The sequence below is a fragment of the Centruroides vittatus genome, unplaced genomic scaffold (genome assembly GCF_030686945.1).
Source record: "Centruroides vittatus isolate TY-2023 unplaced genomic scaffold, ASM3068694v2 contig_221, whole genome shotgun sequence".
In the NCBI taxonomy this organism is placed as follows: domain Eukaryota; kingdom Metazoa; phylum Arthropoda; class Arachnida; order Scorpiones; family Buthidae; genus Centruroides; species Centruroides vittatus.
The window spans coordinates 2795252-2818068 of NW_027121377.1; the positions used below are offsets into that span (position 1 = coordinate 2795252).

The 22817-nt window shown below is 34.9% G+C and overlaps 2 protein-coding genes and 1 long non-coding RNA gene across 4 annotated transcripts in view; 2 read left to right on the plus strand and 1 right to left on the minus strand.

Annotated features, from left to right (window-relative positions):
• Window positions 1–22817, minus strand: part of LOC136970888 (uncharacterized) — a 169326-nt gene that overhangs the window by 140410 nt on the left and 6099 nt on the right. The window lies entirely within an intron of this gene.
• Window positions 5604–15675, plus strand: LOC136970896 (probable chitinase 10). Its single transcript, XM_067265399.1, has 14 exons — window positions 5604–5984; window positions 7969–8162; window positions 8247–8510; window positions 8646–8755; window positions 8833–8950; window positions 9012–9200; window positions 9270–9600; window positions 11570–11716; window positions 12450–12640; window positions 12712–12978; window positions 13045–13148; window positions 14127–14244; window positions 14599–14784; window positions 15374–15675. The coding sequence occupies exons 1-14, from the start codon at window positions 5744–5746 to the stop codon at window positions 15668–15670; spliced, it is 2757 nt and encodes a 918-aa protein (XP_067121500.1). The 5' UTR covers window positions 5604–5743; the 3' UTR covers window positions 15671–15675.
• Window positions 21676–22817, plus strand: part of Eip78C (Ecdysone-induced protein 78C) — a 116635-nt gene continuing 115493 nt past the window's right edge. Inside the window, exon 1 of one of the 2 annotated variants that reach the window (XM_067265391.1) lies at window positions 21676–22380. In XM_067265391.1, the coding sequence (XP_067121492.1) occupies window positions 22218–22380 (163 nt within the window). In that variant the 5' untranslated portion in view covers window positions 21676–22217. The remainder of the gene's footprint in view (window positions 22381–22817) is intronic. The other variant, XM_067265390.1, reaches the window with a different exon arrangement.

Consider the following 22817-nt stretch of genomic DNA (forward strand, 5'->3'; position numbering starts at 1 on the left):
GGGGTGTCATCCTCCAACACAATGTGCAGATCATGTTGCCAAGAAAGCAACTCTGAAAGTGGAATGTTTTGGACCATCTGTCTTACATTTAGAGTATTCTCTTTTTCGTTTGTGACCCTCTGATTATCCTATACTGAAAACAAATATGAAGCATTATACAATTTTATAGTTTATAAAGATGAATGTTGTAATTAACAGGATAGAAGGAGTTGGCTTGTCATTTTGAGGAAGTTAGTCATTGACTTTCTCCAGAAAGGCAGATGCAGATTTCTGAGGCATGTGCTATCTAAAAGGACTACAAGTGTCTGTTCTAACCTCTCATAGAATTATTAACTACGGAAATTAGAAGAAAACATTCAATTACTTTACCAACCAAATGGCTAAGTGGATAAAATCACTGGACACGTGGTTTCGTCACAGGTTAGGGTCTGAAAACGGGAAGGCTGTGTGGAGTTTTCTTCACGGAACATAAATTGGGGCCAGTTTTCCATAGAAAATCTCGTGACGCATCCACTTGGGCAGTGCAACATCCCTTAGTGATAAGTTGATTAGTATCTCGAAGTAATCGATTATCAATCCATTCTCCATTCGATTACTTCAAGAGTTTATCACAGAGGTCACGTAATGAGATTACAAACTTTTATAAAAATTCGTGATGACGAAATGTTACGTATTGCTGTAACTTCTGAAATGAAGTCGATCGAGGAAAAGTCATAGCCATTGTATAAACGGCAAAACTTTCTGGACAGTGGGGTGTTTTTTTTATCCACTCGAGGTTTCGAGAGGCTTAAAATAACACCTAACGTGCATGTAAATGATGGCAACTTTCAGGCTTTTGATAATATCGGAGGCTTTTTTAACTCTGTTCTGTGGACACTAAAAGAGGGCCTCTCAGCAAGCCTATTATGGGTTCGGCCGGGTGGTGAGGGACAGGACCCGACGTATCCGGACGACCACCCCCACGAAAAATTCCTGGGGATTGTTCGACCCGTCCGGATTTGATCCTGATTCCCCAGAGAGGTAGGCTGCCACCTTGACCGTTCAGCCATCCGACTGTCATATCAAACTGAGACTGTAGAGGCATCAGCCTGACGCTCTGTGAGATCCGGGATCGAATTCAAGCGGAGAGCTGAGAACCTCAAGAATTTTTCATGAGCAATCTGTCCCTTAGGGGGCCTCTTAGTGTATAGAGCAGAAAGACAATATGTACTGTATATATTTGAAAAAGCAAAGTCCGAGTATTTTCAGTGTTTCAAGATGAAGTGCGAAATAGTACACCGAACCAAAGTTATAGAAAATTATCGCCGGACAGTGTTTATACTATTTTTAAATTCACTTAACAGCCATATTTGTCGGTTGCTTTGATGTGGCAATCTGTCAAGGGAATGCTTCCCGAAAAGACTTCTTTGTGAAACGGGATCCTATTCAGATGTTAGACACGTAAAAAAAACCTAGAAACTCTAAATCGGGTTAGGTCACTCATCCCCGCCGCCTTTGTGGCCTGGCCGAAACCATAATAGGCTTTGTTTAAAAAAAAAAAAAAAAAAAAAAAGGCTTCTTTTAGTGCCCACAGGACAAACACAGTTTGAAAAGTTCTACTCCATTGTACATTAGCTCCAATAACCTAGAATAAATTATTGGGAGCTAGATTATTAAATGAAGGGCCAGCTGAAAAATTTATATAGGGTTATACTTCAGGTATTAGTAGGACGCTCTACATCTTTAACTTCATTTTAATTTTCTCTCCTTTCCAAGACTACTAAGAGTGATTATTATTCATTTAATTGGTTAAAAATGGGTTTAAATTATCTGATAATACAAGGGACGAGGTTGCACATACAATAAAAAATTTAAACACGAAGAAGATTGTGACGAATGATTGGTATTTTGGCAACCACGTGCAAAAATAGTAATAGCGGTATTATCCTAAGTTTGTGATGGCATATGGAAACTGCTGAATAAGAGTTAAATTTTTTAGGAGACGGAATGGCCTTGTTTGGTCAACATTGTTACCTCACATTTTGCCATGGGTTTACTACATTCCAACGAATTGATTTCTGAAACACCATCGTAAATCGATGTCTAATTTCCCATAAGTTTAGTTTCATAAATTGCTATTATGTTCCAGTCATAAGTGATGTTGCCAAACTAATTTAATCTACACCACTTCTTAATTAAAACCTAATTGTTTTAATTGTTAAATTTAATTATTTTCTTACATAATCATCTCTTCCTAATTACTCTCAAACAAATTATAATCATAAACGTTCAGCAGATCTTTAAAGCATTAACAGAACTAGCCACGTTCGGGAACATAATCTCGATTTATGATCGAAATCTATGGGAAATTGGGGTTTTTTACGACGGTGTTTCAGGAATTAAAGTATCGTATTAAAGAGGTCTTCTATATTTAAAACAATATTGTGATATAATAGACTAGGATAAAGTAGCTATTGTAATCACAATTAATTGTATACAGCAAGATCAATAGATACAACCAGTCACACCGGTTGCTATTTTCGAACCTTTAATTCTGTGTATTGAATTGATTATAATTAGTCCATTTTTAAAGTAGTACACTACACCTTTCAAGTATATGACAAGATATACTCTATTGTGCGGAACATTACACTATATAACGGTTTATCAGGTTATCCTTGACCTAGTTTAAGTTGCTTACAAAATTGAATGTAGTCATCTTAGAAAATTTCTAACATTCCCTCAACGCCTTGAAGGAATGTACAGGATATTGCTCACCATACTTTGAAATTATTCAATGTTCAATGAAGTGACTCAAAATTGATTCAGTCAGATGAGGGAAGAGGAAAGCTCTCGTTATTCGTAATAACGAATTAATAGTGACGGGAGGGAGGAAATTTCTTGTGGTAGAGTCACGTTAGAAATTCGTATTAAAAGATCGTAAGAAAGGAAATATCAGGACGATCTCTACAGTAAAATAATTAGAAAACACTAAATTCCATATAAATCAAAGGAAGAGGTGATAACATCAATATAATTAATGTATGGTGATAAAAAATTTCCAATTCATTAGGCCTTATCAACCCCCGCTTTACGACGGCACACATTTTCTTAGTCTATAATTGCATATTTTACGATTTTTAACAAAATATATGCAATGTTTCTTGAATTGTGCTAGTAAATTGAACAAGTCGACTTGTTCAATTTACTAGCATAATTCAAGAAAACATAACTGTAAGAATTACGTTTATTCAGTTTACGAGGAGTTGATGTGCGATTTACGACAACTCGCTTAACGACACTCTTCCAGAAATCAGTTGTGACGTAACAAGTTTGGGTCTACCGTATCTAGATTTTTCTCTAGAAACACAATTTCACTCTTTATATAAATGTTCTAAAGAAACCTGTTACATTGAAATATGATTATAATGATATCTGGTGCCATATGATCCCATTTCAAGGTGATCCGATGCGCTTCAATGACGTCAAATACCTTGGATTCGCGCTTCAAATGGGGTCTAGTGACTTGTGGTCCACTTCCAAAGAAGTATAATGCTTTCAGACTTCATTTTAATTAGGTCTGGTGCCTCGAATGCTGCTTCAAATGGGACCCAGTGAGGTTTTCGAGAATGTTTAACGCTTTGGGATTTCATTACAACGAGGTTTGTTGCCTCGAATTTGCACTCCAAAGGGGTCTAGTATCTCGGATCTCGTTTCAGACATTTAGTGCCTGAAGCTTCCATTAAAATTATTCAATAACAGTCACGAAGAAACTTGTGATGTCGAATACCCATTAATGGCACATGATGTCACGTGTGTCACACGGATTAATTCTGTTAATAGCTCGATAATAAAAGTTAAATTTAAAGTTCGTTCCTAATCCTTTCCTGCAGAATTCTTTCGGTAAACGACCCGAATAAGAATTCTAACATGATGTAAGACGCAATAACGGGTTAAAACTGGTTTATGCTATATTATCGGGAGGTTAGAGGTGTGTAAATAAGAGCGTGTCAACGTCATCGCTTCTTCTGTCATGTAGTAATGCAACGGTAATCATTACGTCACTCTACTTCCGTTTTTCCTGGAAGTTTCAAACAAACTGAATTATGCACTCGTCAAAACGGAAAGACTTAATTATTTATTGCTAAACGTATGCCATAAAATATTTTAGTTACTAAGGCTTTTCGGCTCAATAGGGCAATTTTCGGCTCATCGATAGGGCATTAGATACAAAAATCCAGGTTCGAATTCCAGACAAATGTTTACAAATATTCATGGATAATTTGAGAGAGTTTAGTACAATAAGGTTTTTAGTATTTAGTCATCATCGTGAATCGTGGTAATCTTCCATGAAGTAGAATCCTAAGTAATACACCCTCTTGAAATGGATCACCCCGATTACCCAAAGCACCAGACTTTCTTTCAATACGATCCTAAGACACCAGATTTTCTTTCAATGAAATCTTAAGGTGCCACACATTCCTTCAATGGGATCCTAAAGCACCAGATTATCCTTTAATGGGATCCAAAGGTACCAGATTTTTTCGGTGGGGTTTCAAGGCACCTGACTTTTTTCAGTCAATTCCAAGACTCTAGACTTTTTTCAATGGGGTCCGAAGACACTAGACCTTACAATAGGATGATGACATCAGGACTCCTGGCAACATTATGCATAATTAAGTATTTTAATAGATATAAATATGTTTTCGGAGAGAAAATTAAATCCACGTAAGTCCAATATAGATTAATGGACTGACGAATCGACATAACAATATTTTAATCACTGGTAACAAAGGTTGCAACTGTACAGAAGAAATCTGATACGGACTAACGCAACTTTAATGAATTTCTTTCATAGTGACAAGCATTTATTTTATTAAACGTCATAATTACATTTATTTAAACATAAAGCGTGACATTTAGAAGAAGGAAAGAAAATTTATTAACTTTTTACCCTCGTAAATCTCGATTCGATCATAAAAATCTGAAAACTTTGTGCTTAGTTCATTAAACTTTATCACTGACCTTCCTGATCCTATTTATAATTTAACAATAGTTTACAATAGACACACAACTGGGTCATTGCAGTCTTTATCCATATCCTCACTGGAAGGAACTATTTCTTATCAGTTAATTACAATATGTTTGATTTTTATCCTCCTTTATTTATTTTTTTAACCTTTATCAGTGAATCGTTAAGACATTCTTCTATTTGTAGATGTGTTATTGCCGGTAACGCAAACTCGAAAAGTTCCGTTTACGTAACTGGAATCCGCTGTAATTTAAAATATATTTATTTAAATTATGATGTAGAAATTAAATACAGATCTTTTTTTTTGTGAATTAACAACAATCCTAGTGTGTAGAAACACATTTATCATCACTTCCTTCCGACGTAGTGCTTAAAATACTAGTTGAATCACAAGTCATGCGAGTAGGAATGCTGCATGCAGGACGAATTTAGGGAAGTACGCAAAACGCAGCTTTCCGCCCCCTTTTGGGGCTCTTCCCAAGTAAAACCGATAGTAAAATTTTTATAAAGTGTATTCTTTCCTTTCTTCACCCCCTGTAAAGGTTTGTGGATCCGCTAGTGCTTACAAAAATTCGTTAGAACGGTGCATACGTTCACAAAAAACAAGTAGGAAACGAATCTGCAGTTCCAAGAACACACGCCCTCGTCATTGGATAGAACCGGTGATAGATAAAAGGACGTGAGGGTCACAGTACTGACGTCATTCAGTAAACCTGTTCTCACCTCTCTACGATGTCTGCTGCTCGTGTGTTCTTCTCGTGCTTAACTTTAACTGTTTTCTTCAATTTTGGTACATCAGAGTGCCCGAATAAAAGGGTAGAAGACCCTAACGATGCTTACGCTTACTACGAGCGTGATGTTCGTAAGGAGTGCCCCCCAAATACCGCATTTGACAGCTCTACGTGGGAATGTACAGAATCAAAATGGAAGAGTCTAACGGATGAACCTAAACGTCGTTCAAAAAGATCATCAGGTAAGTATAGAGCGAACAGGAGATGCTCGAAATTCACAAATTGAGCATCCTCCTAATGATTACCGCGATTTGGTGAGGTGTAAAGCTTATTTTTACAGATTTTTAGTCATATTTTGTATGGAAAAGTACTTTTACACACGGCACAGCCATATAAGTTGATGTGTTCTTGAGGAAACACGAGTAGGGCAATTAATTATTCAAAAAATTTACATCCCGCTAATTACTGGTTGCGGTTGGCAATCGTGTTGTATTTATGGCAAACTGGAATGTGAAGTAGATGTAGTGGATGCGATGTACTGTGCATTTGTATTTCGTGACAAAAAACTTTATTATTTCGTATAAAAACGTGATAAGTACGAATCGAAATTTGTCAAAAAAAATCTATTTTTTGACTTTTAACTAATGATTTTTTGCGAAAAATTTACTTTAAAATGTGCGGTGACGTTGCTAAAAAGATAAGGATCTGTCAAAGTAAATAAACTTGCGAGTGTTTGCGAAAATTTTGATATGGGACTTCAAAATAACGCAATGTGTGCCAGAAAATACTCGCCACGAATCACAAAAACCCAAAAATTCGAATTAATTAGCATCATTCGCACATTTTTGGAGTTTTGATGGTTTGTGCCGTTTGTTCTTTGGTTTTTCGTAAAAAAATCCTCTTAGGTTTCGCATAAAATCAACTATTTTATTCGAATGAAAGCAAGTTTATACGTCATTTTCTGTATTTTCTGAGACTAAAAGGTGCTTTCTAATTGAATTTTTTTTGTTAGAAAGTACAAAAAAATGTTGAGTCAGTTCTTCATTCATAAATCTTGAAGAGAATTCGAGTATGAATCGAAGTGATTTTGCAAAAGTGCCACTATTACTTTATCACATTCGTGCGGATGGAAATACCGCACAAAAGAAAGGTAGGATCGTATCTAAATCACTAGGTAAAGGGCATGATCGTCGATACTAATATTATGCAATCGTCGATCGTGACTAGTCATAAATTTAACCAATTTGGGGCCCATCATTGAATAACACCACTGAACACTAGTTGGTGGCGGTTTCCCACGTTTTCTTCACGTGTCTAACACCTATAGGGATCGATTTCCCGAAGAAAATCCTTCCGGGTGGTACCTCTCTTGGCAGCTTGCCCATAGGTTAGTTCAATTCAATCCATAATCAATTAGAAAATATAGAAACTGTGCTTTCTAGTATGGAATATAAAGCCAATTCTTCAGCTTTCCGTGTGTATAAGCACTAATAAATCTTTTGGTTAGCAATTTTAGGCACGACACCCTTTTAATCAACTTCAAATGAGTTTTGAACTGAGAGCTGAAGAGTAAACATGGAAATTTCATGAACGGGTGACAGAATGTAGTATATCACTTTGCGCTTTAAAAATCCGTGTGAAATCGATAAAAACATGATTACAATGCCTTCAGCACTAGCTAAACACGAAATTTAATCAGTAATTTTCTAAAAATTTAAATTAATACGACCTCCAAGTGTAGAAGACAAATGCAAGAAACAGGTTTGTAAATGATTCTTACACTCATTGATGAAAGTAAGAGATAAAGTTAATTGTTTTGATTGAATTTAGTGCATTAATTGTTAATTTTCTCACGTAAGAATTCCCAAATTGCTGAATTATCCGGCTTGAAAAACAAAGAAAGTGAGAGTTCAAAGTTACGTTTATAAGAATCGATGCTCAATAATAGCAGTTTATGGTGGATTTCACATATATTTTCACTTTCTTCATTGCACGATGCCCATTACGCAGCATATTATGCTTATGTTAACATGCCAAATGGTAGGTGCACGAACACCACAAAACTAGGCCATTGAGTGCAAATAAACAGTTGGAAATTGCGTGTTAAAGTAACGATTTTATGGCACTTAAACCACTTAGCTGGCCAAATTGATTCGTGTTTCTAGTGTTTCCGGCATAATTTTAGAAAAGACGGTGATAAAAATAGCTCTTATTGGTATCTTTCAGGTGACGAGATGAAAATAGTTTGTTACTTTATCAGTTGGGGGATAAACAGAGAAAGTATTGCGAAATTTACAGCAGAAGACATCGATCCTTTCCTCTGCACCCATATTATCTATGCCTTTGCCAGTTTAGATAAAGACGACCTCATCATGATACCTGGAGATAAGAGAGTGGATGTAGACGAAGGTACTTTCAAGGTAAAGTTTAGAAGTAGAATTTACACAAAAATATTCTATTATTCAAAATTCGAAAATAATACACGCGTCTTTCCTTAATTTTAGAGTGTTGTAGAAGTAAAGAAGAAGAATCCCAAGCTGAAAGTCTTATTGGCCATTGGTGGATGGGTAGAAAGTGAAGGTGATAAATACTCCAGAATGGTGAGAGATTCGGACAGAAGGAAGAAATTCGTTAAAGAAGCTGTAGAATTTTTAAAAAAGTACAAATTCGACGGGCTGGACCTGGATTGGGAATATCCAGCTTGCTGGCAGGGAGATTGCAAAAACAGTGATAAGAACGACAAAGAAAACTTTGCTAAATTGTTAAAGGTAAGAAATTACAGCTGAAATGATGCGGATTCAGTATCCACAATGCTCTTGCTTGAGGATGCTAGTGAGGCAAGATAGAGGCTGTGTTAAGTGAAGAAATCACAAATGACGGGTTGCATTTTACTTTATTTACAGGAGCTAAGAAAAGCATTCGATAAGGAATCTCCATCCTTGCTTCTTACAGCTGCAGTCAGTGCTGGGATGTATGTTTCCGATCACGCTTATGACGGTGAAAGTATGGCAAAGTACGTAAATACACCTATGCTAATTGGTTTAAATTAAAAATAAGATGATAATTAAGTATTCAACGTTGTGCCCATAGGTACTTAGATTTTATAAACGTCATGACTTACGATTACCATAATTTTAATGATGGCAAAACCGGGCATCACGCGCCTTTCAAAGCCCACCCCGAAGATCCTGATAAGAAGAGCAATGTTGTAAGTGTCCTTCTTAAATTCCTTATCCTACCGTTCGTAGGTATTAACAGTGTTTTCTTAGATGTCTTCGATGAAATATTGGAGCGAAGAGAAGAAAATTCCTAAAAAGAAATTGATTATGGGAGTGCCCGCTTATGGTAGGACTTTCAGATTAGTTAACCCTTCTAATCACGATCTTTTCGATTCCACAAATGGCTCGGGCATTCCTGGTCAATACACAAAAGAAGGAGGAAGTTTGAGCTACACGGAGGTAAGAAAATTTCTCGGGTGTTTGCACAGAAAACTCGAATATTAAATTAATAAAGAATTTTCCTGGCAGATTCTTAAGCATATAAAAGAGGACGGTTGGAAGATGGAAAGAGACTCTTACGTAGGACCTTACGCCTACAAGGGCGATCAATGGGTGGGATTTGACGATCCCGTAGCCGCTAAGGATAAAGCGCAATACGCCAAAGACGTAGGATACGGGGGTGTTATGGTCTGGGAGTTATCCAGTGACAATTTCAGAGGACTTTGGGGCGACAGGAAATATCCACTGATAAATTCTCTGAAGGAAGGGGTAGGAAACGGAGCGAAAATCAATTTGAATAACTTCTTCCTGGTAACTGTCCTACTGGTGTGCAATTTGATACTATGGAAGAGCTTCGCATGAAACGTACTCCAGCTTCATTTGTAAACGCACATAAAATGAATGTGTAAAAGTATTTTCTGCAATTCACATTTTACACCGTTTACACTTACATTTTACAGCAACACGTTTTCAAATTTATAAACTTAAGTACAAAGTTCTCTTTGTATGAATTTCAATCATTGTACAATTTAAGCCGAATGTACACATGCGGCCACAAGAGCCGCGCCGCAAGTGTGCATTCGGCTTTACACTCATCAAATATAATTATTTTTGTAAGAACTGTACTTAAATAGAAAATATTTACATAGAAAAATATAAAATATTTTGATGAAAATTGATCAGAGACGTTACATTAACTGTGATTAGTCGAAAACTGAAAACACAACGAATCCTTTACTATTTATCCAGTTATTATCGCGTAAACAGTTCTTACGATCAATATTCATCAGAGTATTTTATGTAACATCTTACGTATAATACAGAGAACCGCCTGTGTTTTCGAGAAGTACTACAGTACTTATCTGTCTCAGTTCATCCTGAGTAAATAAAGCTATTTTAATTTACAAATTGAGCTTAAATGTAATTATATTATTAAAATGAATAAATATTTTTGAAATAAAATACAATTTTGTGTTACAAAAATAATTCCTGAAACCTTGATTCAAAATAATGTACGTGTTTGATATCATACATCCAGTCATTTGATATCCTCGAGACAAAGACGGGAACTACTATTGTAATCTGTGTGAAAGGAACACGTCAATACATCAACAAAATGTATTATTTTTTCAAAATTCTACCCCGTTTTGTCTGTTAACATTCTTTCTAACACAGGATTCTCTTCAAAGAAATCGCCAGAAAGTAAATGTAATCTGGATCCTTCTGATAGAAGAATTCAGCTTCCTTCTTACCACCTGCTCTATAAAAATGACGTGGCAATGAAGAACGGAAAGTAGGGTATAATAATCACACGCATTTCTTGGTTTATTATTAAAGTAATATTACTCCTCACCAGATGAAAGCTATTATCTTTTCATGTATGTATTTGCATATAGGGTCTGCAATTGTCTCCTTTCTAACAGATTACAGCATTCCAATAGAAAACTGTTGAAGTGCCAACAAATATCCCCGAATGGATCTACCTCGTGAATAACCCTTCAGTATATCCAATATTCAATTTCCTATTGTTTGAGGTACTTCAGTTTAGCGACACATTCGATTTAGTGCCCATTTCGATGAATATTTGACTGCATTTTACCTCTAATTTCCAGCTAACACGGGCTACCTCTGTGAATATCACTTTATTGTTATTAAATACGAATGTTGTTTTTAAACCGTAAGTTTTTATATGAACAGGATGTTACGAAATAATTTTAACAGGTGTTTGTTTACACGTGTAATTTTGCTTATCATAAGGTAATTTCTCTGAAGATTACTGCATAAAAAATTGCAGGGTATGACGAAGAAAATTGGCTAAACGGTAAAGGATAAATGATTAAAAATTACATCGTAACATATATGTTTGTTACCACGCAGTAAGCAACGTGTCCAGAAACTAGTGTAACAACTATAATCTCTATCTGGGAAGTAAATTCTCAATTAAGTTATTTTTATCGTCCTACATTAAATATACAGCTTTCGAACAGTAAATAATGTTTATAAAAATTGCTCATGTTAAAAATAACGAGAGAACACCTGGTTAAACTGTCAGCCAATATCCTGTATATGAAATCACAAAAAGATATTTATAGACTGCCGGACACACTCCAGACATTACATGCAATCCAAGTGTTGGAAACACATAAACAACAGTTCAGCCGCAGTTTTTCACGAAAACACTTCGATTTCGTACTACATAACTGTAAATTCCGTGATATTAAAATAGCTGAAATTTTTATATTTCCGATTGTTAGTCAATATGTCATTCTTATCTGGGATTCACGGTTTAGGAAATGTAGGGGATATTTTGCAACATTAAATTTTATCAGTGAAATTATATTCTAGGAATAAATATTATTCGTTTATCTGGAAGTGTTTAGTTACGTTGACGATGTATAAAGCCTTCCACTCATTTCTTATCCCGAGTTTTATCGTAATGATTTTTTTAGCTTTATTCCTCTCCGTTTTCTTAGCGGGTAAGTCGTATAATTAATGTCTTATAAACAGAAAAAACACGTCAATGACGTCTTTACATTCCTGGAAGTTATTCCGTATCAGTTAATGTAAAAACGTTAAGTGATCTCGTGTAACCGATCTACGCAACTCGGCAATGGTCTTGCTATTCTTGTTCCATTTGTTACAGATACTTGCTAAACATTTTCTCCCCAATAATCAGCATTTAGATAAAGGTAAACTGTTTTATGCCTTAAAACTGTAAGGAATTTTAGTTAATATTTTCCAGATAACCCTTATGGGTTCTGCCAGTCGCACCATGGGGATGCTGGATGGTGAGAGACAGGACCCGAAATTTTCAGACGGACCAAACCTCTGGGGTTTTTCGATCCCGGTCCCCTACAGCGGTAGGCTGATGCCCCTAGAATTAACGTATTCAACCACGATGACTAATGAGGGGGGTTGTATGACGCAAGAGTTTGAATCCCCATATTCACAGAAGATCCAAGCACACTTAGCTTGATTTTGGAGAGGAAGATTAATGGCAGGAGAGATCCAAAGTACTAATAACTTTCTTAATTAAAGAACAGAATTGACCAGACTAGAAATACAAATAATCTACTGAGAATGGTTTAATTTACTAATGTTTAGCATTTGACGAATATATAAAAGATTTACGTGATAGATCGAACACGAGTTTGTGAACTCTTGAACATAGATTCCTCGAAAACTCTTAATTTACTCTTTCCTTTTCAGTTGAAGGCAAAAAAGAGATCGTTTGTTCTCTTACCGATTGGGCACAGTACAGACCAGGAAGAGGTAAATTCACTCTGGACGATGTGGATCCCAATCTCTGTTCCATCATCAACTACTCTTTCGGATTCTTGGATAAGAAGAAACTGGTAGTGGATGTGAAGAACAAAGAGTTTCTCCAAAATTTCTCTCTGGTATGTTAAATTCTTACATCATAAGAGAAGAAAATTGGTCGAATAACATTTTACATTTCAAATTTCGGAAGAAATTTACTTCGTTGAAGAAAAATCACCCTAATTTGAAAACTGTGCTGGCTGTGGGAGGATGGAGCGATAGCGAAGACGGAGAGAAATATTCTAGATTAGTGAAGAGCATACGAAATAGGAGGAACTTCATAGACAGTGCCGTTGAATTTTTGAATAAATATGATTTTAATGGATTAGATTTAAATTGGGAGTATCCAGTTTGTTGGCACGCTCGTTGTGACGATTCCAGAGAACAAGACAAATATCAATATGGCGTATTTGTTGAGGTAAACGTTATGTAACATTAATTTATTCATGTATAAAAGAAGAATACATAAATATTCTTCCTACAGGAACTAAGGAATACCTTCGATCAGTGTGGTTTGACAATCAGCGCCTCCGTTTCTGGAAGTAAATATATTATTGACAAGGCCTACGATGTACCGGTTTTAGGACGGTATGTGTCATTTTTATGTACCTTGTATCTCCAATACCGGTATCCTCAAACCCCGCGAAAATATTTTAGTGCCACTTAAAAGATCATCCCAGAGCTTAATAAGTTTGGATTAAGAATTAGCATATGTATTATAAGGCATAGACTATGCATAAAGGTAATATAGGAGTTGACACTTAATGACATTTTAAAATAATAACAGTCAAATTTTAACTATATTTATAAAATATGTTCCTAGATGGCGCTACGCTATGCATTATTATTACAGAATTATATTTGTATTTTTTCTTGTAAAAATGATCGAATTTATTTTTTTACGAATTTTCTTTGAATTTTAGCATTTTAATTCAGTATTAAAACGCTAAAATTCAAGGAAATTACTTAAATGCAGTTATTGTTTTTCTTGTATATTTAACAATTACGTTAACACGTAATTTAGTTATTAAGAAGTATAAAATAAGGAAAACATTTAGTTTTATTTACTTTTATGTTGTTACGCTTCATTTCAACTAATTTTATAATAATTTAGTCATTTAAATCTATAAAAGTCACGGTACTAGGCACGTGTTTAACAGGAGGATGTTTGCTAAATTGTGATTTCTTTGCTTTTTTTTTTATTAAAAACCAATAATCTGAAAGAAATAAATACTTTTGTAACTATAAAAAGAAAAAGAATCGATGTTTTCTACAAATCAATTCAATATTTGCGTTAATAAATCAGATTCAGTTACTATTTCCGTATCCATAAACATCCTGTTCGGTTAATCTGTTTCAATAATTACTTTGGAATAAAAGCACGTGATTCGTCGAATTTGAATTTTAAGTTTCATTTTAACGGTTTTAACGCAAAATTGACGTTGTTCATTGGATTAAAGTTTACAACAACTTAATTATTATTTTTTTAATTGAATTTAATTGAATTTTTAAAAAATTGAAAATATTTTTATGTATAAAATTATTAAAATAGGTATTAATTTTCAGATCTCTTCATTTGATAAACGTGCTTACTTACGACTTTGCTGGTACTTACAGAAATGAAACAAGCCATAATTCGGCCATGTTTTACGTTTCTGGGGATACCAATCCTCATCTAAACACGGTAAAACAGATTTTTTCTTGATTATAACAAAAGTTAATTGTTAATATAATGTGTGCCATCGCCGGAACTAACAGAATTTCTGTGTTTTAAAAATGGAGTATGGTTCGAGATAAGTTTATAATAATACTTTTGGCTGTTATTGCGGTTTTCGGTTACCATAGAGACCAAACATCCACAATCCTGTTGCTATAGAGACTAAAGTAATTTTTGTTTCCTTTATCGTTTAAAGATAATTGAAGTACAAAATTATTATCGAACTCCGATACGCCGAAAATCGGTTTTTATTTTTATTTTCTAAACAAGAAATGAAAATATATTTAATATTTTTCTTTACGTACTATTTTTTACTCGTAGGATTATGCCATGAACTATTGGGTTAAAAAGGGAGCTCCCAGAAACAAACTTACTGTTGGGGTTCCCGTGTTTGCTAGGAGCTTCACCTTACTGGACAGGAAGAAAAATGGGCTCTACGCTCCTATAAAAGGAAAGGGACGTGCAGCCGAGTATACAGACGAACCTGGTTTTATGGGATATAACGAGGTAAGGTGGATTTACGGTTACGCGAGTCACGTGTAATGCGATTCAACAAATTATTATGCGATACTAAATAAGTTTAATAATAGCGTAAAGACGACGATATCAAAATTATAGCTAACGAGTCTGTCTGTCACGCTCTTCGTTTCGAAATTATGAAAAGTTTTCTCGTATAACCGAATTTTTGTATGAAGATCGTTTATATTTATAAAATAAATCCGTAATCTTGTATTTCTTCCCTGTTTGAAGTGGTTTAGAGGCGGTGCACGCGACGAAGTAAAACAGATTTTGCAATAAAAAAAAAGCACTCACGAAGTGTTCATTACGAACAAATGTTAGTTGAGGAGGATACTACGAACGAAGTATTCGTAGTATCACTTAAGTTATTTTCACATTTTTCTTATTTTAAAAGAATATAATAATCATTAAAGAACATTCGTCGCGCCTGTACGTCGCCTCTCATACAATGTGGTAAATAGGATGGACACGAAAATAAATAAATAACAAGTTTATTTTTCTCTCTTGGCTCGTATTTTTAATTCTAGACTCGGATGCCACTTCAATACAATATTTTTTTAAATATCGTATTTTTCAGGTGTGCCAAAAGATGAGGAACGAAAACTGGACGGTCCAAAGAGTACCTGGAGTTGGTCCGTATGCATTTAAGGAGGATCAATGGGTCAGTTACGACGACCCCTTTTCAGCTGTACAGAAGGGAAAGTATGCACGAGAAAACGGATTCGCAGGAGTCAAAATTTGGGAACTGACCACAGACGACTTTGGTGCTTATTGTTGCGGTGTGACTTATCCCCTGCTTCGAGCTCTTAATTATGGGTTGAGGAATACAGGAAATGTTAAACTTTTGTTGCTTCTTTTCAATATAAATTTTTAAATTAATTTTATTATAATTAAATTAAGGAAGATAATATACGTCATGTTAGGTAGCACTCGTTTAACTCCCATCGATTTTGTACCTTTGTCGTAGATAATAACAGGTTATATTCAGATGGATTATCAATTATGATAGTTTTGATTCGAGAGTAATTACACGTGATGATATAAACCAATGAGCGCTTATTAACCGTAAACTGATGAAATAATTATAATTGGATCTCTTGCACTTAATAACGTCACAATTGTCTCTACCCGACGCAGCTCTCGCCCAATCAAAACTGTGAATTTTCTATAAAAAAAAACTTTCAGTTCTCAATACTTTACGTATAGAATATATTATTTGAATTATAAACATTCTCTTGTTCATTAAGTCGCCATTTTGGTTTCCTTTTTACCAAAATATTTTAAGTGGCGCTTGTTACATAATTCTACAGTGAATTCATAATACAATAGATTACAAATAGGTACGTTACATTATATAATAGACTACGTTATAGTCATTGTTTCCGTATTGTATAGTTTATATATAATATCATCTCATACAATATAGGTTGTCTCGTGGTGTTTTAATCTAATTTGATAGAAAATTATGATTTATTTAATGTATTTCTTAAGAAAGGATAGTTTAACAGATTCCCATCTATCTACTGTATATTCTCTGTGTGTCTGTATGTAAAGAATATAATTTATAAGGTCCTGATATATAGAAAACGGGATCTTCATTATATAAACGCCGTATTATGAATCGTGTTCACTTCATTCGTTAGGAATCATCAGTTAGGTTCTCTACATTATCCAGGAATTATTATTTATTAATACATTTTCTATGAATCAGAATTATCAGGATGGCTGTTGTCCATCTATATTCCCCAGGAAATTACCAGTGGACTCTACGGAGCCAAATCTGTAGGTGAATTCTACAGAGTTAAATGGTAACTTCCTACATAAAAACCATGCGATTTTATAATTTCCGTTTGTAAATCTTCCTTTATTTTTTATATTTAATCTTTCGAATCGAGCAAATTTCCATTCTTTAATATTTAAATATTTCATTTTTCGGCTTATCACTATTTAAATTTGTAACATCATTATCGTTATTTATCGAGCAATTTAAACACGGGCACAACATTCATTTCTTGTGTGAGCCGTATTCGTTTAATGGAAGAACTAAATCATTTCAAAATTATTTATTTATTTAAGCAGAAACGACAAATATCTCCCGAGAATTTTTCTCTCTGGAAGAAAAAACAAGGAATATAAACAGTAAAAACAGAGATTAATAACAACAAACTTGTAAAGATTACGAGTTGCTTAACTACAAGTTGGGCATTTTGTTGAAATAAGGTCAGACACACTAACTGACGTCTTCTTTGCCGCATTTTTCAACGTTTAATAAATTTAATAGACAGACAGACAGACAGTCACACTTCGCTCATTAGAAAAAAGATTATTTAAATTCCGATAGGAGACGAATGTATTGAAGAACCATTGTCAATCGTTTAATAAGAAAATTAGGTATTCTTTTCATCGAAATGGGGTAAGGAGCTACTTTCAACAACAGTCCATTACATTGTTAAAATTCTTTGTGGAAATAAATAATTATATTTTTATTGTGGATAAACGAACCGAAAACAGATAGTCGAAATAAAAATCTTTAGTAGAAAGTCCGAGAATCGATTTAAAAAATTCGATACTCCCTATTGACTTTCTATATGTACTTTCAATACTTGCTCATAATCATTTACCATGGTTTCCTCTTTCCACGAGAGTTATAATATATTTATAACACAAAATTATTTAAAAATCTCTAAATAAACACACATCACCAATAACTAGAATTAAAATATCTCCAATAAATTTGTAGATATGAACAGAAATCCAGAAACAAAATGGCTTATGTTCACTGACCTGAGGCAAAGCACCTTGTTTCCAGTTTTTATTATTAAATTTGAAATATAGAATTATTCACAAGCTTCAGAGAAGTAAGTTAGCATAAATCAAAGTTAAAATAACTATTAAAACCTGTAAATACATATTGGAGTAATCTCAGATACAAAATGGCAGACATTCACCAATATCATTTCTAAATATGATGCAATTAAGAACACCTTTTTATTAAATTATTTTCAGCTTTTTATGATGAAATTGTGCATACTTTTTGCCGAAATATCGTCTAGTATAGTAAGAGTTGCCATAGTAGCATATATAATAGCATTATAAAAATGTTTTTATGTATTTTAATTGGTGTGAACGTGTTGAAATTTTTAGGCGTTTTGGGCCAAAATATTCAATTCCTAACGAAATTTATAGATAAATTAAGTATGGTATTTAATTACAGATGAATTTTTGTGTTAAATTCAACACACAAATCACCCTTCCAGCTAGTATAATGCACACAGCCATTGGATAAAACTCACTCCAAAAGAATTTTTAAATCGATTTTCTTTATTTTATAACAAACTAAAACATTTTTTCGGTTAGGAAAAAAAAATTATCTATAAATCTAATTTTAATTATTTATTTAAATTCCCATTAACGAAAAATGCTGCCATCTGTGAATGGCTTCTAACAGTACTCAATCGGGAATTTTTAAATTCAAATAATCCAAGTAGTTACACTTAATTAGATATTAGTTAATTAATTTTTACGTAATTTAAAGTAATAATTATTTATTAATTGTTTTAAATTTATGCGTAGTAATTAATAAAGAAAAATAAGATTTTATTCCAATAAAATAATTAACATTTCTTCCTCTAGATGGCGGGACAAGTTTTTTTTACTCCCATGATTTTTTCATGGGGTAATTTAAATGGAAAGAAAAATTTTCCAGATTAAGTCAGAAAATTAATTAAGATAGGGAAATGTTTAATGGGTTCAATTAAAAAATAAATTGGCTAAAAATAATTTTTCTTATTCTCTTAATAGTTTCAAAAGAGAAATTTATTTTATTAAAGAGGTTTTTCGGGGGGTGAATAATCATTACGAAATTCTAACTTGTATAACATGGAAATGTCGTTAAGTATATTTAATTTGCAAGTAATTAGATATATTTACTTCTATTCGTCCTCCTTACACGGTTTGGCCTTACATCCATCTGAATTTTTCATTAATTTTCTAAAAATTAATGCATTTCAGCTTTAAAAACCTGCCCAAGAGGAACGTTTAATAGACAGGCTTGCAATATACCATTAATTTAGGCAGGAATACAGGTTTATCTTATTTTACAAAGATTTATCGCACGCTTAAACATCATTTCGGCATATTTATTTTGACACCAGTTCGTCTTAGGCAGGTTAATTCGAGATGGTGGCTGAATACCTGTCTAAACTCGCCAGTTCGCCTCAGACAGGTGTGTTATATACTTGAAAAACCATTAATTTGGATAGTGTTCGTTTTAGGCAATTTTTAAGCGAGTAATTTTTTGCTTTTCGCTTAACGCAGGTTCTTATTTTAAGGGTGAATCGTTTGCATGTTTTTAATTTCACACTTCAGTTTTGCTCAAAAGAGATTCTTTCCTCCAAAAAATATGAAGAATTATAGAAAAAAAAATAATCGAGAATTCTTTCTAAATCGGATTTTCTCTTGGTACAAGTTTATTGTTGATTCTAGCAAATCCAGAGAACGATAACATTCGTTATTCTTTCTCTTTCCTCCAATAGAATCACTTCTTAACCTGTATCAAACATTTTTAAATCTTCCCCAGAAAAATATATTTCTAAAATAGAAATTTGCCGATATAAATTAATAAATATCCTACGATGTCCGCCTATGACAAGTTTAATCTATAAGATCTTTCAAGTACGAATCCATTCCTAAGCCAATTCTTGTAGGTCCGAGGATTCATTATTGGCACAAAAAGAGATTGTTTAAAAACCTGTATAAGGCGAAAACCTATCTTAATAATTCTAAAAACGAATTTTATCATCTTGAACTTCGAGAGAGGAACCTGCGATTAGCGGACGAATTTCCTAAACTAGAATATCTATTATTGTTACGAAATACGAGTTTTTTAAAAAATAAATAATACAATTTAACCTGTCTAAAATGGACGTGTGTCCGTCATAAACAGGTTAGATTGTTCCTTTTTACCTATTAATTACAGTTCACTGAGATTTTTTTTAGCCGAACGATCAGAAGACGATGGCATCATCCTTTCTTCTGTTATTTATTCACCTGTTTTCATAATAAATATTTACCTTTCTTGCCAAATTTATATTATTTTAAAAAAAATATTATTCTTGTTATATTGGAACAAAAATTTAAAAAATAAAGTGTTTGTCTCCCGTAATAAAAAATTTCAACCCATAAAAAAAAAAATGGGTATCGAAGGGGTCTTCAAAGATTGCGTTCAAAAGGGGGTACGAAACCAAACTTCGACAGTTAACAAATGATGGTGCGGGGAGGGGCGAGGATCCAAAATTAATTTAAATTTTTTGGAATTTATTCAAATTTTGGACAATGGAGAGAAGAAAAGATTCGAATTGCTACAGTTTAATTTGGCACCCGCTGTGATTTTGATCCATTTTTCCATCGGTATCTGGCCACTGGATGGAAATTTTAAAAATTCTCAGGAAATATATATTAAAAAAAAAGTAGGGCGGTATGTCAGTCGGTAGAAAGTAAACTTTTGTTGGCATTGAAAGCGGCAGAATGGATAAAGGTAATCTTACAAGAAGAGTTTTCCAGAGATTTCAATACGCGTAGCAACTAATTTGCATAGAAAGTATCAATGGACGTATCCTTGGCCTGATTTGTTGAAATTCTATATATTTAACGCCTATCCTGTTCTGTAACGATAAATTTAATGGATGGTCGTCTAAAACAGGTTTCCTTCGACATGAAAGAACTTCAAAAAATTGCTCGAATGGGAGAAGATCTCCTAGAATGGGCACTCACGAAAGCATTGTTTCTACGTGTTTTTTGGGTAAACGTAACGATTTCATTGGTTAAAATTTCAAAAAATGTACACGATTTCGAGTAAATTTAAATGAAATTTCGATTAGTTTTCACGCAAAAACGTTCAATCGATAGCGTAACGCGAACGTTTCTTATGACGTTTACAATTGAGTCTCATTGATAAATATGCGTGATGAATCGAAGATACACGTTTCTATGCTTCTAAACAAACACAGAAAACCCTTTATTAGTCGCGTGTACGATTAAAAAAATAATTCTATTTTTAAGAGAGTTTGGGAGAATTCCCTTTAGATTCGTTAGAACTTGAGTATAACCCGTTAAAACCTACCTTCTAAGAACTGGTTCTTAGAAGGTAGAAGGTTCTTTGGACGTTACTGCCCCATTAAGAGCAGTAACGTCACTGAACATCGTTTAAGGCAGGTTAATAAGCACATTTTTAAGTAAATTGATTAAAAAATTGGCGGTCCTCTTAAGCAGGTTCTACGGAAATAGCTAAGTTTAAAAGATTCGATGGCACGTAAGTCGTCTTAAGCAAGTTTAGTAGTTTTTTCAGACGCTTTTGTGAAAAAGACAATGATCGTTTATGATGGGTTCCTCCAGAAATCATTAAAAAGAGGTCATTTTAAAGAAAAAACAAAGGAAAGTCGGCCATCCCCACGCGAAACAAGAGGTGGAAAATAGTAATAAATAGGAAATTCAGGCAAATGGGGGAGGGAAAGAGTAAAAGTCTAAATTGAGAAAAAAACAAAGGAAAAACCGAAAGAAACGTTTCCCTTTACGATCCGGAACATAAATATATAATTGCTTGTTTATCAATTCGAGCGAGCGTAAGTCGCTGGATGGCGCTACAAATTCAATTCTCGCGCCCGTGGAGCCCCATATATCGAAAAACATATACCGGGCGCCATCTTGTTTCCCGTATCCCCGCGCTCACCCCCCAAGAAATACTCTTTTTTTCGGCTGTCATCGTCGCCGCACTAGAGAATTGGGCGCGTGCCAACAGGGACCCAGTTGCTAGGGATGACGTTTCCGGGTGTACCACATCCGCGCTATTCTTATTGAACGTCACCGATTTCGCGGTAACACTGGCTGCGTTATGGACAGCGGACGGAGAGGCTACAGACAGTGCGAGGTTGCGTGTTATGCCAACGAAGCACCCCTGGGCCACCATCGTCGTCTACAACGGCCTTTCGACCGTGTCGGTGGCCACGTAACCGACCCTTTGGTACCCTCCTGCAGTTCGCTAGGACTATAGTGGAGGAGCCGTTCGACTGAGGGAGGAACAGTACGCGCGCGCGCGGGTGTGGCGACTTTACAGAGCCGGCACTGTGCTACGTGGTGTGTACGACACTCCCGGAGTCCCGCTACACCCCGTGTTGGATTAATACCTATAAAAGTCGAACACATGGATTAAGTGTGAGGGGGGCTTCGATCGTCGAGTGTTTGTTGTGTTCGTCCCGTTTACGTAGGAGAAAAACACAAGGCAGGGAGCGAAAGCACTGCCATGTTTCGGCGGTCGGTGCAGCCACTCTCTTCTGTCAACACAGTGATTCGTTACCCAGCCTTTTAAAGCAAAGCCAGGTGATCAAGGGGTGTGATCACCCACAGACCAATGGGCCTGATCGGATATGGACGGGAACAGAAAACTCCGAAGAACCAGATCTCAGCAGTCTTTAGGAGATACAGTGTCGTCCTCTTCGTGTTGGATTGATAACAACCAAGATGTCACGAGCACCAAAGTTGAGCAAAACACCGAAGCCGATAGCAAACCGTCGACTACTTCCAAACCCGGTAGGTCTACCTTTATCTACACCTTTACTCGCACCCCCCCCCTTAGGACGTGTCTCTAACAGTACTCGACACCCCGCGGAGGGGGAGCTATCCCGAACTAGAATCGATTAAAATCACGCATTTAATCAACACGGGATGAGGAAAAACAACGAGGGGGTGAGCATTTTTCTAAGTCGAAGGTTGTTTACCGTCAGTTACAATTTCCTCCTATTAATACACAAACGTAAATAATGGAGTTCGTTGCTTCCCACTTTCCAGATAAAGTAATTTAACTGGTATATATCGGTCATTTTTATTTATTATTATTTTTTATCTACGCGAGAGGTGCATTTGTGTACCTCAATCGATACACCGCACCGGCGAAAACTATCAAAAATTTCCCACCTTCCGGTTCCGTATCGTAGTAAAGACACACAAAAATCGTACGGGACTGTTGT